This window comes from Nelumbo lutea, chromosome 6 (genome assembly GCF_056320005.1).
Source record: "Nelumbo lutea isolate HS-2025 chromosome 6, American lotus-T2T, whole genome shotgun sequence".
NCBI classification, from domain to species: Eukaryota; Viridiplantae; Streptophyta; class Magnoliopsida; order Proteales; family Nelumbonaceae; genus Nelumbo; species Nelumbo lutea.
Genome location: NC_142689.1, coordinates 66235557 through 66255518, shown reverse-complemented (window position 1 = coordinate 66255518; position 19962 = coordinate 66235557). Strand labels below are relative to the sequence as shown.

General features: G+C 45.3%; 1 protein-coding gene and 1 long non-coding RNA gene across 2 annotated transcripts; both read right to left on the bottom strand.

The window, feature by feature from the left end:
* Window positions 1–10: 10 nt before the first annotated feature.
* LOC148849337 (T-complex protein 1 subunit eta-like) lies at window positions 11–19321 on the bottom strand. The gene is made up of 14 exons (XM_088950409.1): window positions 19104–19321; window positions 18677–18937; window positions 18078–18203; window positions 17787–17990; window positions 15041–15210; window positions 14818–14953; window positions 14278–14394; window positions 13959–14078; window positions 13767–13865; window positions 13584–13673; window positions 1273–1360; window positions 976–1064; window positions 780–854; window positions 11–481 (listed from the first exon to the last, which is right to left on the bottom strand). The coding sequence occupies exons 1-14, from the start codon at window positions 19116–19118 to the stop codon at window positions 383–385; spliced, it is 1689 nt and encodes a 562-aa protein (XP_088806535.1). The 5' UTR covers window positions 19119–19321; the 3' UTR covers window positions 11–382.
* On the bottom strand, window positions 8459–9844 carry LOC148849338 (uncharacterized). Its single transcript, XR_016100891.1, has 2 exons — window positions 9221–9844; window positions 8459–9148 (listed from the first exon to the last, which is right to left on the bottom strand). It is a non-coding gene; the product is annotated as an uncharacterized LOC148849338 (long non-coding RNA).
* Window positions 19322–19962: the final 641 nt, after the last annotated feature.

Below are 19962 nucleotides of genomic sequence, written 5' to 3'. Positions count from 1 at the left end.
GGCTAGTCAATTTTCAAACACTAAGGGTACACTTAGTTAATTAGCTAAAACCATAAGGTAGTTTAAGAAACGAGTGGCCACAGGCCCGTCGCCAGTTCAAGTTCCTCTCAGAATACGTTTCTCACTACAAAATATCTTATCCGATCTGCTACTGTGTTACAAAATCAAACTCAAATGACCAGTTGAATGACTTTTTAGAGAGAGGGAGAGACCAGTTAGCTACCAAAGTCCACCAGATGTGTTTCCCAACTCATGCTCACTGTTTGGTATGTTCATAGCTTACAAGAACAGATCAAATGAGAACATAAAACGAAAAGAGACTCAAAACCATTTATCTTACAGAAATCTCTTGCAACCTCTATAACAATTAACTTTGACAAACTCATCGCCGGCGCATGCCTCGGCCGCGGCCACGGAAAGCAGCTCCACGTCCTCGACCACCCATAGCACTTGCAGCAGCCTCTCCCTGTGCACTCTCCGACTGCATTGGCAAGTTAAATGGAAGCCATAATGGTTAACAATTCAAATCTTAAAAATCCACATGGTGTATATGGTACATTAACAACTACGAAATAACACAATGAAGACCATAAGGGAACCCACTAACTGGGAAAGGGGCAATGACAAAGATAAAAAGTATTTTCGACTTTTTAGTAGCAAAAATGATGCTCAGAACTGAAGAAATGCCTTTTTACTATTGATAATGAAAGAAAAATTAAAACAAACTAAAATTCTTTAAAACTAAGTGGCTTTTCCTCTTAAAACGAAGTTAACATTACCTTAGGGTTTTTCACAGTTTCATCAACACTTAAAATAAGGCAAGCTGCCTCGGTAGCAGCATTTATAGCATTTATCTGAAATAGAAGATTCATGTGGTCAACAGAAAAGATATGATGACAAGAAAAAGAAAAGAAAAGGTGACCACAAATAAATCAACAATAAACAAGATAAAAACGAGCAGTCATACACTCATACCTTCACAACTGCAGGCTCCCAAACAAAGTTAGCAAATGAATCCGCAATTCCACCAGTATTAATATCTACCCCATAAGGTGCACCCTCACCTGAGATAAGAATTGTAAGCATCTGGCTATGTTAGTAAAAAGGGTGGTCCAACATCTAGCCAATTAAAGCAATTTTGAGGATGACATTAACCATCCTGGTAATTGCATCTATTTAGTTTACACATTGGGTGGCTATGGTCATTTAATCAAGCTGACTTTTGCACTTCTAGTTGGCCCCATTCAGCATATTCCTGAAAAAAGAACTAACCAGATGGAAGAGCGTGTTTCTGCCTAAGTTTGTTCAACACATCAGTTGCATCAAAGCCAGCATTATCACAAAGTTGCCGTGGAATAACCTGAAACAAGATGATGGCATGAGCAACGAGAATAAGTTTATCACAAGCAACTAAGCCAGGAAAGCTCAAAAACCATGATTATATAATGTTAAGCCCTATTAATGAAATTATTTAATTTAAACGTATTTTCAACTATAAATTGCAGAGGTTCACATAATGGCCCCATAATTTGGTAGGGACCCACCATCCAAATTGAAAGATAAAGTAGAACACTATGGTTGACGAAGTACCAAAGGAACACTTGGGAAAAGGTGAGCATCTTGTTGCCACAACTAGACAAGACACTCACCTAGGCATTGTCTAGGCAATGATTTTTTATATAAAAAATCCGGTTAGTTTTACTTTGTTTGCTAAGGTTTTTTTTATGAATTTGCCTAGGTTTTTTTATTATTTTTTTAGAGTTAGCTCATTGACATTAAAAGTGATCTAACATAAAGAAAATAAATCTCAAGAGTAGAATAGAAGCAACATCAGCCTATGAGAAAAAAGAACCAAGGGTAGAGGGCTTATTCTTTGATGCAAAGAGCACATTACATGGAATACACAGAATATCCATGTGCTTGTGGGCATGCTAAATCAAAGAATGCATTTATGTGCATATATGAGAGAGTTAATTGTGGACGGAAAAAAAATAAGGGGGTGGAGCCCCTATCCTTGTCTGCACGCAGTTAGAAAGGAAAAAAGGAACAACTTACACAAAGTGATTTCCGAAGGGAAAAATGAACGAATAAAGAGGTAGAGCCCCTGGTCTGACATAGAGAGAGGGGATGATGCCCTATATTGCTTATAGAACTGAGAGATATGTAGAAGAAGCCAACTTTGATGAATATCATGATTAAGGATACTAGATAAAGCCCTACTAAAGTCAACATATTACTTTCCCATCACTGTTGTGATATGGGAAGTGGTTAATATTGGCAGCAAATCCCTCAAGCACACCATGAGGACTTCTATTCATCTGTAGACCAGACTTGGCACGTAAGTGCTTTAGGCCTTCCTCAACCATAGTTGCAGAATAACTCGAGATGGAGTTGTCACAAAATTGCTAATAATATTTGTTTATTAAAATTTTAACCTGATTATTGCTAATTTTACAATGATTCTGATTAATACGGAATACTACATTTTAGCTATGCAATTGTGCAATACATTACCCTGAACTAAGATAATCATTACCCTAGGGATGTGCATGGAGAATTCTTCAAGGCTGCACCTTCGCTATGATACTATCTAAAACTGGAAACATGTCACAGTATGGATGCAATGTCACAAATAAATATACTCTTATATGCGCATTACTAAGTTTTTGGAGGCTATTTGATTTTCAACAAGACTCGTTATGGATGTGGGTTAGCTAGGCCCAGCCCACTAACGTCTGCTAACATCAGCAACAGTAGGAGGAAGCCCTGCTGCCTTCGTACGGAGCCAATCACATAACTATCTGGCATACTGCCAAGGCCTGTAGCCTGACCTCGTGCGGCTCTCATCCAAGGCGTTCATCTTCACCTACCACCAGCATGCTCAAGTATAAATAAGAAGTAACTGCCCCTTAAAAGGGACTGGAACAAAGTAATTCCAACATCACTCACTCATTTACTTCCTACGCCTACGTTGTCTACCTAGCATTAATTCAGGGAGATTTGGTGCATCCGAGGACTCTCTCCAAGAGCACTTTTACACTCTCCCCTGCTTCATACCTCATACTAACTTGAGCGTCGGAGCCTCTGCCTCGGATATCCACCCTGAGGTCTCTGACACTCCTTGTCTTGCAGTATCTCAGATCACCAAGGACTTCGCCTTGACACACAGACCTCGGCTACCATAGTTCTCGGAAGGAGTACTTCACCTCGGTTTGCTGTCCTCGCCTTCGGTCAACCTCTTCCGAGGCCTCGAGGTCCTTGGCTACCGCTCAAAACTCGGTGAGTGAAATTACCTTGTTGCCCTCAGCTAACTCATGCGACAACAATTGGCGCCGTCTGTGGGAACGTGGTTTCTAAGACGACCCCCACTCCAGGATAAACAATAATAACACTCTAGATCCAAAACCCCTTTAAGCTCGGAAGTCATGGTGAGGAGAGCTAGGAACAATCCAAACCTGGTTACCTACGAACAGTTTCAAGCCATCTTCAATCGCTTGGACCGCCTCACCCAACGAATGGAAGAAGTTCTCCCTCGAGCAGGAGGTCCCTCTCAAGGCGACCGCCCCGCTGGGGTGTCAGAGGATTAGGGCCGATGCGAGAACATCGAGGTACCGGCCCTTGGCCACGGTAATCCGTTGGCCGAACCGTCAGAATCGGGCAATAATCGCCTCACCAACTCACCTCGAAGGAATATTTGTCCTCCTAGCCGAAGGGAGAGTGTGCCCGCTCAATCCGAAGACTGTCATCAATCTTCGGAGTAGCACCACCGCCGTCGTAGGGAGGTCCCCCAGGACGATGGTAGGTAGTTCGGCCGCCCTGGAGTTTGCTCCCAAGGCGAGAGCCGATGCCATCCCACTCCACCTCCCGTCTCAGACCTCAGGGACGTTCTGAATGACCGTCGCACTCATAGAAGAGCGCGCGACCCTGTCTCAAAGTATTCGAGAGTCCGAGCCGATGCCTCAACCGGTCACGGCGACTCCGCCGGTCGCATGGACGCATTCACCCAAGAAATCATCTCAGAGCCTCTCCCCCCACACTTCAAGGCTCCCACACTGGAGACGTACGACAGAAGCACTGACCCCGATGACCACCTGGAGGGTTTCAAGGCGCTCATGATACTATATGGCCATTCCGACGCCTTGATGTGCCGCACCTTCCAGGCTACCTTCAGGGGGGCCGCTCGCCGCTAGTTCTCCAGCCTTCCTCCTCGGTCAATCAGCTCGTGGGAGCAATTTACAACTCTGTTCCTCGCCCGCTTCATCAACAACAAACGATGCCAGAAGAGCATAGTCTCTCTGCTGTCGCTCAAACAGGAGCCGGGTGAAAGTCTGCGGTCTTACATCAACCGGTTCGAGAAAAAAGAGCTCGAAGTGCAAGACCTCGACCCTATGGTCTCCATGCACGCGGCCATCAACGGACTCCGCCCCAGATCAGCTCTCAAGTGCTCGGTTACCAAGACCCCGCAGAAGACTAAACTCAAATTCCTCAAAAAAACCCAAAAATACATTGCGGTCGAAGAGGCTTCGGCCAGGGACGACCAAGAAAGAGCAACCAAGCGCCACGACGGACCCCCGGAGAAGAAGAGGAAAGGTGGAGACCAACGCCACCCTGGCAACAATGGTGGCAAAGACAACAAGAAGCTCGCCACCTTGGCCTACAAGGATTACATGCCACTTAACTCCACCTGCACCCAGATACTGATGCAAATAGGGGAAGAGAAGCTCAGGAAGTGGTCAATGAAACTAAAGCGGAACCCCAAGAGGGGGAACCCTACGAAGTACTACAAGTACCACCGCGGCACCAGGCATGACACCGAGGACTGTTACGATCTAAAGAATGAAATAGTGTCCCTCATTTGCCGAGGACGCCTCAAGGAGTTTGTCGGAGGAGAGGACAGCGCCTCGTCATCCCAACAACAACAGCACCAACACCAGCAAGTGGTAGGCGTTGTCAACGGGGGCATGGCCTCGGGTGGAGCCTCGGCCTCGACTCGAAAAAGCAGTACCCGAACTCTTCACAAAGGCCAAGTTGTCCACATGCCCTCGTGGTCGCAGCCATCATCTCCAATTTTATGGTGAAGAAGATCTTAGTGGATAGTGGATCGTCAATCGATATCATTTTTTACAACACCTATAAGAGAATGAAGCACGCGCCAAAGCGATTCCAGCCAGCTAACGCTCCCCTCGTCAGCTTCTCCGGCAACGTCACCATGCCAAAAGGAAAGATTACCCTACCCATCACAGTAGGGACAGCGCCACACTAGGTGACTTGGATGCATGAGTTCCTAGTGGCAAAGGTTGCCTCTCCCTACAACACAATAATGGGAAGACCAACCCTTCATGCACTAGGGGCAGCCATGTCCTCTTATCATTTGGCACTTATGTTTTCCACCGAGTACGGCGTCGGAGTCGTTCGTGGGAACCAACAGATCGCCCGCAAATGCTACGTGGTGGCGCTAAAAGGAAAGAATAAGGAGGCCTTATCACTAGAGGGCCTCGACCCCCAAGAAGAACCAACGAGCCGAGGCCAACCAGCTGACAACCTCGTCTCGGTTCTCCTAGATGAGTCAACCCCAAAAAGGACAGTCCGCGTCGGGTTCAACCTCCCCCTTGAATGCCTATCCAAACTAGTAAGTTTCCTCAGAACTAACGCTGACGTCTTTGCTTGGTCCGCCGCTGACATGCCCGGAATTGACCCTTCAGTCATTACTCACAGGCTGAGCGTGAACCCGAGCTCTAAGCCAGTTCGGCAAAAGAAGAGGAACTTTGCACCGGAATGATGGAAGGCCATAGGAGAGGAAGTTGATAAGCTACTCGACGTTGGCTTCATCCGTGAGGTACATTACCCCAACTTACTGTCTTATGTGGTTTTGGTAAGGAAAGCTAATGGGAAATGACGGATCTGTATTGACTTCACTGACCTTAACCGAGCCTGCCCGAAGGGCAGTTTTTCTTTGCCGAGGATAGACCACCTCGTTGACACCACTACAGGGTATGAACTACTCAGCTTCAAGGATGCCTTCTCCGGGTACAACCAGATCCAGATGCACCCCGACGACGAAGAGAAGACATCTTTCATCACCAAGCACGACATGTATTGCTACAAGGTAATGTCGTTCAGCCTTACGAATGCAGGGGCCACTTACCAGCGCCTTGTCAACAAAATTTTCAAGAATCAAATGGGGAGGAACGTCGAAGCCTACGTGGACAACATGGTGGTGAAGAGCTAGAAGGCCGAAGCGCACACCTCGGACTTGGCCGAAACCTTTGATACTCTACGTAAATTCAACATGAAGCTCAACCTGAGCAAGTGTGCCTTCGGGGTTACATCGGGGAAATTCTTAGGCTTTGTCATCACTCAAAGGGGCATTGAAGCCAACCCGAGCAAGGTACAGGCCATACTAGACATGGCAGGCCCCCGGTCAGTAAAGGAGACTCAAAGACTTACCGGCAGGATAGCCGCCCTCAACCGCTTCATGTTGAAGTTGGCAGACCGCTACCTTCCCTTCTTTCGCGCCATCAAGAAGCTGAAAGATTTCCAGTGAACGAAAGAGTGCCAACGTGCCTTCAACGAGCTCAAGCCATATCTCGCCTCACTCCCGCTCCTCACTTGGCCAGTATCAGAGGAAACCCTGTATTTGTACCTATTAGTCGGAGACGAGGCCGTCAGCTCAGTCCCAGTGAAAGATGACAGAGTTCAGAGGCATGTATACTATGTCAACAAGTACCCCGAAGTGGAAAAGCTAGCTTACGCCCTCGTCACCTCGGCCAGAAAGCTCAAGTCGTATTTCCAAGCTCACTCCATAATGATCCTGACAAACCAGCCCCTAAGGGTCGTCCTCACCAAGCCAGAGACTTTGGGACGCCTGATTAAGTGGGCAATAGAACTATCGGAGTTTGACATACAATACCAGTCGAGGCCCATGATCAAAGCGTAAGCCTTGGCTAACTTCGTAAAAGAAAGCACTTTCAATAGGCCCCTCGGCTGGGTTCGTGAAGATGAGCTAGAAGAAGCACAACCGGCCGAGGAGGTCCCCCCGGCATGAAGACTTTTTGTCAACAGTTCATCCAACGCCAAGGGGAGTGGAGCGGGCCTCATTCTCCTTACCCCCGACGATGCCGTCATAGAATATGCGCTGAGGTTCGAGTTCCCTGCATCAAACAACGAAGCCGAGTACGAAGCCCTCTTGGCGAGGTTGCAGCTCGCCCGAGACCTCGGCTCCAAGCACGTCGAAGTCCTCAGCGACTTGCAACTAGTGGTGAATCAAGTCAACGACGAGTATGAGGCCAAAGAACAAAGCACTGCTAAATATCTCGCCGAAGTTCAAGAGTTAGCCCGCCACTTCCAACGCTTCTCTCTGCAACAAGTCCCGCGAGCCGAGAACTCAAAAGCCAACACCCTCTCTAAATTGGCGAGCACCTCGGATGCGGCCCTCGGCCACACTGTGTGCGTGGAAAGATTAGCTCGGCCCTCCATAGAGGACATTCAAATCCTACCCGTAGAGGCCAAACCGTCTTGGATGGATCCTATCATCGACTTCCTACTGACAGGAAGGCTACCCGATGACAGGAACAAAGCCCGCAAACTTCGATGACAGACAACGCACTACACTTTGCTAGAAACAAATTTGTATAGGAGGTCCTTCACTTTGCCTTACCTCCGATGCCTCCGCAGGGAGGAGGGTCAGTACGTGCTCTGGGAAATTCACGAAGGCATCTACGGCAATCACCTCGACGGCCAGACCCTAGCCCAGAAAACATTAAGGCAAGGGTATTTCTGGCCGACACTTCACAAGGATGCGGCAGAGCTGGTGTGGAAATGTGATCAGAATCAAAGACATACCAACCTCTACCATCAACCAGCCACCACCCTCTCGGCCCTCAGCAGCCACTGGCCCTTCGCCAAGTGGAGGATGGACATCCTCGGCCCCTTCTCTCAGGCAACGGGAGGCAAGAAGTACCTCGTCGTTGCCGTGGATTACTTCACTAGATGGGTGGAGGCTAAACCCCTAGCCACTATCACTGCACGGGCAATTCAGAACTTCTTTTGGAATAACATTATTTGTCGCTTCAGCCTCCCCCATATGCTGGTCACGGACAACGGAAAACAGTTCGATGACGCTAAATTCCGAGAATGGTGAACCTCCTTTGGCATCAGGCAACAGTACACCTAGTGGGCTACCCCCAAACAAATGACCTGGCCAAGGTCACAAACAGAACCATCCTGGACGAATTAAAGACCAGGCTGGATAGAGCTAAAGTATTGTGGGCCGACAAACTACATAGCGCCCTCTGGGCGTACCAAGACACACCTTGGACAACAACGGGAGAAACCCCTTTTGGCCTGACCTACAACACGGAAGCAGTGATCCCAGCGGAGATTGGCCAACCAACGCTTCGGATCCAAGGGAGGAGACAACATGCACGAAACACAGAGACAACATGCACGAAATACAGTATACACAAAAATGGCTTCATTCACTATTCAATGTTGGTCTTGTACAGCCTTTACAAAATTTTATATTGCCTTCAAAAAAAATCAAAAACAACATAACAGATGGCAAGTATTACAGCAATTGAATAAAAAAGAAAAGGGGAAGTCTACGCATGTGCCTTGTCATTGGCAGGAACGGTGTCTTCGACTGGTTGGGCCTCGACAGGAGCGTCAGGGATCACTTCCAGTCCCTCAACATCAAAGTCTGGCAACACCAGCAGGAGTGCCTTCTTGGTATCTTCAGTGCCGTCGAGGTAGGATGAAGCATACTCCGCCAGCGCATCCAGGTAGTCGGAAGACTTCTTGTACACCTCCACTGCCTCGGTCGCTGCCTTCTTTGACTCCTCTACCTTGGGAGCTCTCTTTTCAGCCTCGGTGGCTCGTCTCTTCGCCTCAGTGATGATGCCCTCCAGCTGCACCCGCTCCCTTTGCTCTTTGGAGAGCCATTGCTGAGCCTCAAGACGATCCCAAAGCAATTATCGTCCAGAAGCGCCTTTCGAAATTTCTAGTGCTTCTCGGCAACGGCAACTGACTTCTGGAGCTTCTCCCTTTCCCTTTGGAACTTCTCCGCAGCCTTCTTCTCCTTCTCGGCTTTGTCGGCGCAACCCATGGCTAGCCTTGTTCGGTCCCCCAAACTAACGAAGTGCAGACAGGTCTGCCACAAAACCAGTCAGCGAAAATAAAAAATAAAAACATATACATGATGAAATATTGAATAACGTCTTACCTCGTCCAAGTGATACAGGCCCTAGCCATAAATAAACTTGGGGTCACTTTGCAGAAGGCAATAGCAATCCCTCGGCAGGATGGATCCGCTGACTAGCTCCTGGCTAACCCCCTCATCACAGATGGAGTCCCCCTCTCAAAGCTGCCATTGAGGGCGGAAAGTCTTACCAGCCCCTTCGGTCCTCTCGGAGGCGTCTTGTACCAATGGAGGGGCTGACGAAGGCCCGGATGGGCACTCCCCAGGCGCAGACCTCCGCACCACCTCCTCGGCTTGCCTATCAGTGTAGGCAAGCTTCCGCGGGGGTTCCTCCCTCGGCGTGTCAGTAGCGGACCTCTTCTTTCTCGCCTCGAGCCCCTCCATGGTCCTCCTCGACGCCTCTTCCCGGGTAGTGGGCTTCTTCGGCACCTCTCCCCCGGTGGTGGGCTTCTTCAACACCTCCACCGTCTTCTTCGATGCCACCATCGACTGCTTCCCCGTGGCGGGTAGTTACGAATCTCCCCCCTTCACCAAGGCAAGGGGTAGCTTCGTCGTCGAGCCTCTTCGGCGTCTGTCCTCCGGCCTTCTTCCTGGTCTACTTCGCCCGAGCCTTCGCCAACAAGCATTCCTTGACGTCCGTTGACACTTCTGCAAAACAGCAAAGGAAATCAGTTAGCATATCAGTAAAAAGAAAAAAAAAAGAACGTGGAAGACACACTAACCACAGAATCTCTCCTATTGAGGGAGGCTAGGCTAATCCCGCCGATGACTAGGGGGACCTCCTCCTCCACCAACGGCTTCGCCTGGAATGTCCCCGTCACAAGTAGATGAGCTACTGCAGCAGCCTCTTTGTCTCGGAGCGGTGGGGGACATCTTTTAACGATGACGCAGGCCTCCCCCCAGTCGGACCTGAAGCGCCAGCCCGCGAGATAGGAGACGTAGAACTCATCCTTCCACCCATGAATGGACGAGGGGTTGTGCACTGGCTTCCCTCTCCTCGGGTGGAAGTAGTACATGTTGAACACGGAAGCATGCTTCCTCAACACGAACATGGCATGAAACAGACTCAACGTCAGCTCCACACCCTTGAGTCGAGCCCATACCATCATCGCCACGATGGTCCGGAGGGCGTTGGGCATGAGTTGGCTGATAGTGATGACATACCACTCCAGTAGCTCCAAGATCAAGGTTGGGAGGGGAAACCTAAGGCCAGACTCTAAAAAATGCTGGTAAATACAGATTTCCCCCTCCTTGGGGGGCCACAGCCTATCGCCCACATCGGGGACCCTCGGGCTGTAAGACCAAGGTATAATATGGAATCTCTTCGCCAGAGATTTGACCTGGCACACGTCTAAGGAGATATCTCATCTCCGAACGTGGGACACCAGCATCAGCCACTCTTCGGGCAACACTCCCTCTACTGGTCCGGCGACAAGTTCCACAGCATCACCCTCGGAGAGAGGAGACCCCTCAAGCTCCCTCGGCGATGTCAAGGCGGCGCTTTCATGGGGAGAGTCATTTCCCCGATGACTGCCCTCGGCACCCCCCAAGGCTAACCTCTCCCTCAAAACGGCCACCTCCCGTCGATGGGGGACTACAACTAAAGAACCTAGAGAAGACAAGGGAGAGGGGGTTGTAGAAGAGCTCCCTCCCGAGATGTTCGGGATTTCATGGCACTCGGAACCAGAGTCTAAAAACGACATGTTAAGATTACCTAAAATAGGGTGGAATGTCCCGAAGGGAAGTAGTAAAAAAGTTCTAGAGACTTTAGAGTTGGGGAGCTGCGTTCACTCAAGAGCAAGGGCGTCTAGGTTCAAATGGAGAAGAAAGCCACTACCAGGGCCCCTATTTAAAGAAAAATGAACGGCCTAGATTTCTCTAAATTCAACAACTAAAACTAATCTACTGATACCATCCTACTATGATGTGCCACCTAGCGCAGGCCCTCGGAAGACGAAACGACACCCGAAGCAACAGTTCAAATCGGCGCAAATCCAACGGATGCGAGAGCACCCCGCTCCTGCGAACCAGCCTCACCACTCCTCCTAGCACATGCCCTAGGAAGGCGAAACGACGCCAGGTGGACCGCGAAGATTACCCGCGGAAACCCACCAAACGAACCGAAAGGACCACCGGGCAGACTGTTCAACCCGGCAAATACAAGACTCCTAAGACGATCGTCCCCCACACGAAAGCCCCGCTAGCGTGACCTGCCCGCGCGGGATACGTGACACCCCCACCAAGCCGAGGCATCCACATTGCTCGCACTTCCAAACCAAAGAGTGGCGGCACGAACGGCGAAGACGACACCATTGCATGACACCCCTTTGCTAACGAATCCGAAGGCATAATGACCACTACTCCCAATGACCGAAGTCGAAGCCTCACTTCGATTATTACCCTCATTACGGGCAAAAGTCGAGGCCTCACCTCGGTCTCGGGTGTGGGGGGGCAAGTGATGTGGGTTAGCTTGGCCTAGCCCACATAGGGTTGGGAGGCCCAGCCCACTAACGTCTGGTAACGTCAGCGACAGTAGGAGGAAACCTTGCTGCCTTCGTATGGAGCCAATCACATAACTATCTGGCATACCACCAGGGCCTGCAGCCTGACCTCGTACGGCTCTCATCCGAGGCGTTCATTTTCACCTACCACCAGCATGCTCAAGTATAAATAAGAGGTACTGCCCCTTAAAAGGGGCTAGAACAGAGTAACTCCAACATCACTCACTCATTTACTTCTTGTACCTACGTTGTCTACCTAGCATTAATTAAGGGAGATTTGGTGCATCCGAAGACTCTCTCCAGGAGCACTTTTACACTCTCCCCTGCTTCATACCTCGTACTAACTTGAGCGTCGAAGCCTCTGCCTCGGGTATCCACCCCGAGGTCTCTGACACTCCCTGTCTTGCAGTATCTCAGATCACCAAGGACTTCGCCTCAACCCGCAGACCTCGGCTACCATAGTCCTCTCGGTTTGCTGTCCTCGCCTTCAGTCAACCTCTTCCGAGGCCCCGAGGTCATCGGCTACCGCTCAAAACTCGACGAGTGAATTTACCTTGTTGCCCTCGGCTAACCCGCGCAGCAACAATATGCATCATAATCATGAAAATGAGAAAAATGAAGCATCTAGGAAATTAAGGCATGATGGTAACCATATTCCAAAATCCAAATATTTAGGTAGGTCAAAAAAAGAGATATTTATCAGCTGCCCATTACTTTTCAAGTATTCAAAGCTCAGCCTTAGAGCATGTATCCAACAAGATGGAATGATTTACAACTTGAGAAGTGTGTCATACTTTTTCTTTCTCTCTTTAGTTTATTTGTTTCTTTTTAATAATCAACAAAATGAACTTGTCAGTTACTATTTAAAAAATGTGCAATCATTTTTTTGAGACAAGGTTAACCAAAATTTGCAGTCATTTTAAAGGAAGCCTTGCCATCCAAAGTTGGATAGCAGGTGCAAAACAAATATGGAAGCAAGCTGACCAGGCTTTCTCAAGTGTAGTCAGTAAAAAGCTTTTACAATGTGATCCCAAGTCCCAGACAACCCCAGTCTAAAGATTGCCTTGTTGTTCCTGATTTGTCTAGGTCATCAGCCATCTCATAAGCACTCCTCAGAGTCCATCCAAACAAGCAAATTTCTTCCCAAGGGTTGAGCCTCCCTAACTGAGAATCTGAATTTCCATAGTACCTCCTTTCCCGTGCAAAGCCAAGAGGTTACCACTTTTCAGTCTCCTTCTACAATTAAATTCTTCCAGTTAACCACTTGCAAGCTTTAACCCTTGTATTCCACCACCAATTCTGCCCCTAGGGAGTTACCAAGCCCTACTGGACAAGAGAAGTTAAGCCTTAAATGGCCTTATTCATCCCTAATCACCCCACTGATGCCTGAAACACCGTGAGATTACCAATGATACATCTATCATAATTTAATTTTAGTCCACCAACTTATGGAGGAATCAAATTTTCACCTTTTTTTTGTCTTCTCGACACTTCTGCTGTAATCGGGCCATCTTCTCATTAAATCATTCGTTCTGACCCCTTTAAAGCTCATCAATAACCAGGGCCAAATGTGCTATTTTCAATTTTACCCTTTCTGGAACTACTCTCACATTCAAATAGACTTGGTAATCCTCTTTGAAAGCCATTACACATAATTCATACCAGCACTATAAGTGAAAACTATGAAACTGAAATGGTTATAACTTGGCAAAGTCTCTTACACTTCACCAAGCTAGATGTTCTAATTAAAAGAACAGAAAAGTGAACAATGAGAGTTGAAGTAATGTATTGGTTGACATAATGGGTATTAAAATCTCTCCTCACAGGTGGGAGTAAGGACAATACCAGATTCACAAGGAGTCACATTAAAGCACCATAGCACCTACCTCAAGTGCTTTCGCATAGGAATTTATAAAAAGCTGAGCCTTTCCGGCTATTGTCCGTGCATGCTGCCTCAAGTACCGACTTAACTCCATCTGCCAAAAGAATAAAAGATTCAATCTGTAAGTCCTCAATCATCCACATAACTACCAAACTAAGTGCCTAAAAAGTAATGGAATGTTATATACATCTATGGCGCCGCCACCAGGAACAACAGTAGAGTTCTTTATAGCCCTTCTTACTATCATAATGGCATCATGTAGACTCCGCTCAGCTTCCTCAATGAACTGGAAAATGATGAAAATCAGATATCTCAATCAACATCAACAAGGTGGAGACTGCAGGCACTATAAGGTGTTGTTTCAAAAATATTAACAGACCTGATCAGCTCCACCACGAAGAACAATAGTCGCTGTCTGACCAGATGGGCATCCACTGAATATATTAAATCGTTCATTTCCAACTTGTCTTTCCTCAAAGAGCTCGCAGGACCCCAGAACCTTTACAATCAATTCTCACACTTCAGTTGGAATGAAATGAAAGAAAAATAAGATGCTTAGAAAACCTAGTAGAAAAAAAATGTTCAATTTGAAGCCCAAAAGTGATACATTTTACTTTCATATATTCATGCCGTTACTGAAAACATAGCTTGGGGATTAAAATAATAATATCAAGGTCAAGGAAAGACAAGACAGAAACCTCATCAATGATGTTGTTAACAGAAGTCTGTACAGTTCCACCAGTTGCTGCAGCAACACGTTGCAGATCCTCCTCAGTTACACGACCGGCACAGAAAATATCTCGGTCTGCAAAATACTGCAAAGAAAACCAACATGATATTTTCACCTGACATGACACCTATCCTTTGCACGTTTTTAGGATGCTTACAAATCAACCTCTGTTAACTTGGAAAATTAGCTAAATATTTCAATCCTGATTCAGTTTACCGCAATATTTATCAGCAATCAAAAAATGAAAAGTAAATAAATAAATTAGGGAAGAGATCAAATGAAAGCATAAACTGAAAATAAAGCATGTCCATTGTTAAATTTAGTTTCAAAGATTCCTGACAACTATTTAAGATTGTTACAAATAAGTTGCAAAATATTGATATACTTACCTTTTTGCAAATAATAATAATAATAATAACAACAACATTTCTATTGTTTTTTTAATCTCAAAAACAAATATTGGAATTCAACTGCACATGAGATACTTCGCAGAGTCAGAAAAAGTTACCTGTGTTGCCAAATCACCAATTGCCAGCCTTGAGAGTACAATTTTAGCCCCACTCTGCACACACTTATCCAACTTGTCATAGATTATATTCCATTCAGCATCAACAATTGATTGATACTGTAAAGGGTCTGAGAGTCTGCAAGATGCAAGAACAATCCAGAACAATTAGATAGAAACAATTCCTTGGATCAAATGCAACCGGAGAGGAACCACAAAACCCCACCTTATCTCTGCATTTTCTTTCTCAGACTTTAGCTCCAATTCAACATTCAACAACAGTATCTTTGGATTTAGAAACTTCTTTGGTTGCTGCTCAAAACCAGCATAAGAAAACGTCTTCTTGAAGGCAACACCTTTTACAAGAAAAGAGTCTCGCATGTTACCCCCTGGAACCTACAGCAGAAAACAAAATCAGTAAATGCTTTGACTCCAAATCAACTTTTTCAAGTCAGTAAAGACACTTCCAGAATCTCATCAATTACAAGAGAACATATAAACATTAAAAAGTCACCCTCAGAAACAAAAAAAAAGGAACCACCTGTCAGCCAACTAGGCAGATGGATGAAAACTTAAAAACCTAAATAACCAGTCCCCCACAATTGAACCAATAAACTATGCAAACCAAGTGCTCCAATAAATTTTATTATATACACATGTGTTTCTTTCAAGAGTTGCAACCCCCCCTCCGCCTGATTTTTTATCAGTAATGGTTAGTTTATTGCTTAATGAAAAAAAAAATGATATTTGTACAAGAATGTGCCTAACACCCTTAAAATACATTTTGCTGCTACTCATCATCAATTTCACTTTATTTCAAATAGTCACAAACTTCCCCCTTGGGAACCCCCCCCCCCAATAGATTTGTTTTCGATTAGCTCATCTTGCCAGCATGTCCGCCAAACCTATCAGTTCATCTATGTTTCCATATGAAAGATGTTCCCAGCTCCAACAAAAGCCTCTTAACTTCTCTTGTATCATGTCTGTAAAGCCATTGACCTGTAATGGCTTATTTGAACCATCCCACTACTACTTTAGAGTCATTTCCCACCACCAGATTGCTTAACTATAAGAGCTTCTCCAACCTCAGTCTTTGCAGACCCACCAAATTCTGCCCAAAGGGAATCCCCAATTCCATTAGGGATAGATAATAACACTAGGATACTACCCTCCATGTCTTTAAACACACCACTGTTTCCAAATATCCCCAGATTGCCCAAACTAAAAAAGGTCAAAGTGTAGCTTAATGCAACTCATGGCTGAGGGACCAAGATCTGATTATAGAGATTGGCAATTGTTGTCAAATTTGGATACAATACACTATATTTTGACAGTTCCATAAGATATTGTCAGTAGAAAAGTGCTGAAATACCTCCAAGGTCTTCACTCAATGAGCTACCTTCACAGATATGCTTTTCTATTAGTGCTTCCTTTGACTGAATGTTGTCATTAAAGTTTTTATTAGTTGTTTCTTCCCATATCATCTAAAGTAAGGCAGCTATTGTACATCCCCACAAGGTGAGTGTCAAAAAAAATGATCAGTAATGGCTAGATTATTGCTTAATGAAAAAAAAAAAAAAAAGAATGACAATTGTACAAGGATGTGCCTAACACCCCTTAAAATGGGTTATTCCTGCTACTCATCATCATTTTCGTTTTGTTTCAAATAATCACAAACTTCCCCCCTTGGGAAATCCCCACCCCCCCATAAATTTGTTTTCTATTAGCTTGTCTTGTCAGCATGTCCGCCAAACCTATTGGCTGATTTATTGATAGGAATCGATCAGCACCCTTGAAGACTTGTTCTAGAAAGAAGGCCTTACAACAGGTCCCGATATGGCAGAAAGATGGTCTTTGGATTTGGACTGAATTGGACATCAAGGGTATTTTTGTTTACAATTTTTCTGTAGGGTACAATAGTAGGGTTTGGTTGTCTTTAAGATTCTATTAACTGTTTCCTCCCATATCATCTAAAGTAAGGCATCTCTTGTACATCCCAACAAGGTGTGTCAAAAAAGTGATTCTGTAAGTAACCCCCCCCCTTGAAATACAAGGAGTTACTGCTGCATTATTGTTTTTGCACAAAACAGACATTAGTAATAGTTGTCAAGGTCATATAAGCGGGTGGCTAGTCGACAAGGAACTCTTGTTGGGTTGCCTTGGATGGACTCCTGGACATATATAATATCAACTTGAGGATTCGAAGGGAAAACACATAAAAGAGGAAGGACTGTTAATCACTGAAGGTTTAATAAGGAAACAGATATCAAGAAATTTAGCTTCTCTAGCCTATGTGCCTCTGTCATCTGCCTCTAGCCTCTCCCTCCCCCTTCCCCCCCACCCCAACTCCTCTCTCATCTGCCTATGTGAACAGAAACAGGTTCCCCCATTGCAAACGAAAACAGGGGCTCTGCCCCCTTCATATCTGTCTATGAGGTTCATATATTTTGATTCTTTGAGATATTCTGCGGCTTCTGTCATTTGTAATGATTTCACTGATACTTCTCTTTGTAGCCAATTATATTAAAGAAATAATTGTCATAGTCTCTATGGAAAACTGGAAAGCATTTCTTGCAGGTGATTGATGATGAAGTGTGCTTGATATGAAAATTACTGTTGTTTGGTTATTGGTGAAACCATTGATAATTTTTTAATCTTGATTCTTGCTTATTGCTGTTTCAACTAGGGACATAACACGAAAAATCTTCGCCTTTTTATCAAAATTGTTCTATACACGGACCTAAGCACCTATGCACAATACTTTCATAGATTGATCTGTAAAGGCATAAAAAAAGAAAGCAACCATGTACACAACAATCTGTGCACTGGGACTGTATAGTCATTAACTATTAGCCTATAAAAAGATTCTGTACATTGTGACTGTACAATCAGTAAAAATAGTGATTTTAGAGGGAAGAAGCCTACACTTCAAGGATGTATCAGGCAGTGCAGAGAGAGAGAGAGAGATGTACCTTCTTTATTCCAATTAAATTTAGTCTATCGTCACTTCCAATAGCAATGACAGCATCAACAACCATGGATGCAAAAAACTCCTTTTCACCACCAATGAGCTTTGAGGAGAGTGTAGTAGCTGCACATTTGGCCAATAAGCTTTTCTTTTCTTCCAGGCTTTTTCCCTCTATACTTGCAGCAAGTTCTTTGACCTTGTTCATTGCCTGTTACAAAAATTGCAAAGCTCAATACAAAGTCAGCAGTTTAGCTTGAAAATGCACTTGATCAAGGAAGAGCAAACACTGGTATACCAGAGAGCATGCAGTCCTGTAACTCCTTATGAGATTCTGAGGGTGAACTCCATCCTCAATAAACGGTTTGGCCTCTTTTAGAAACTCCCCTGCAAGAAGGACCACTGTAGTGGTTCCATCACCTACCTGCATACAAACCAAAGGTTGAACGCTTCAACCCCATACTTTCTCTTTACCAAAACAAATCCCATAGGTTCGTGCATTGTCATTCATAACATTGACAAGTGAGAACCGCCCTTAGAGGCGTTGGCACAACGTGATGAACCCCATGGAGCTAGGTTGCACCAGTAGAACGTGCTTCAAGTATAAGCCAACAGTTTGTCATAGACCTTACGACGGACCAGGTTAGCATTAAAGTCGTATCTCTCCGTAGAGGAAAGAGCAATCATATGTAACCCAAGCTCAGAAAAACTTGCAGTAGCCTAATATGAGATACCCAACTTGAACAACGAATAATCATGATGGTAGTAATAAGCAACTGGAAGAAATCCATCTCAACAAATGAGCCTATAATAGCCAATCGACCTAAGAACAATAGTAACTGTAAACACTCCAGGTGTTTGAAAATGAGCAATTAGGGATTTTCTTAGTGATTATACCTCTGAGTCTTGAGATCTGGCGATATCGACAAGAATCTTCGCGGCTGGATGAACGATGTCAAGCAGTTTCATGATGGTTGCTCCATCATTAGAAATGGTAGTGTTACCTTTGTCATCGTGGATCAGTTTATCCATCCCTCTCGGACCCAGCGTAGTTCGCACCACGTCCGCCACCACCATGCACGCATTGATGTTGCTCACCAGTTGTGGCTTCCCTTGCGACGTATCCGTCCCTTCCTTCAACAGTATGATCTGGGGTTGCTGTTTATTCCAAAACAACACAAACACCAACATACATAAGCACAGAGAAATACAAACATAAAAATCAGAGACGAATATTTAGAATCTGAAGTTGAAATCCACGCAGAACATATTCTTCTCCCTCATTTTAGAGAAAAATGCGAGATATGTAGAAGGTGGAGATTACCAGCATCGCCGCCATTGAAACTGAAGCTTGGGATCGAATACGAGAGAGAAAGTTGTAGGGTTAGGGGTTTGCAGTTGCAGAGCCTCAGCCGTAAGTGTGGAAATGTGAACTCGGAGGTTTTATTGGGGTTTCTTTGAGCTTTTGGGAAGCGCTATTGCCACTACCTCGCTTTTTGCTCAGACCACTCCCCTTCCCCTCCCTCTTCTACGAAGATCATTGGACTAAACTACCCTCCAGCTCATATCTCACTCTCAGGTCGCAAACTTCCAATTAATTCTCAAATTAATCTTTTTAATTAGATCATTAACTAAAACACCCCTGTAGTTTCACAAATTTATCAAAAACTACCATATAGTTTGTATTTTACTAAAACATCCCCTTAATTTGAAATCAATTTACTTGATCGACCTTCTACTAGATGAAAGTGGAAAATGATAGTTTTAACCTTAACATCTTTCAAATAGATTTAATCAAAAGAAAATAAAAACAAAAATACCACTTTTGCCCCTAATAAACACAAACAAGCATTCTATTTTTCTCTATTTGGTCATTTTTTTCTATACAAAAAAGTGTTAGGGGTACTTCTGGAATAAACAATTATGGATCCTATGGGGTGGATATGGCCCTACAAGATTCGAACACGTGGTGGTCATCAAGGCTTACCTCAGAGAGCCAGCATCACCTCATAGCCACGAGGTCTACCTCAGGCAGCAAGAACCACATTACCTCAGTTTGTTGGTGACAAGTTGGGGACTTGACAAGCTACTTCAGTAAGACCGACGAGACACTAGGTAATGGCCCGATGTTTGACTCGAAAGATCGGCATGCAACCTAAGCTCTTAGCACGAGGAAGCACAAC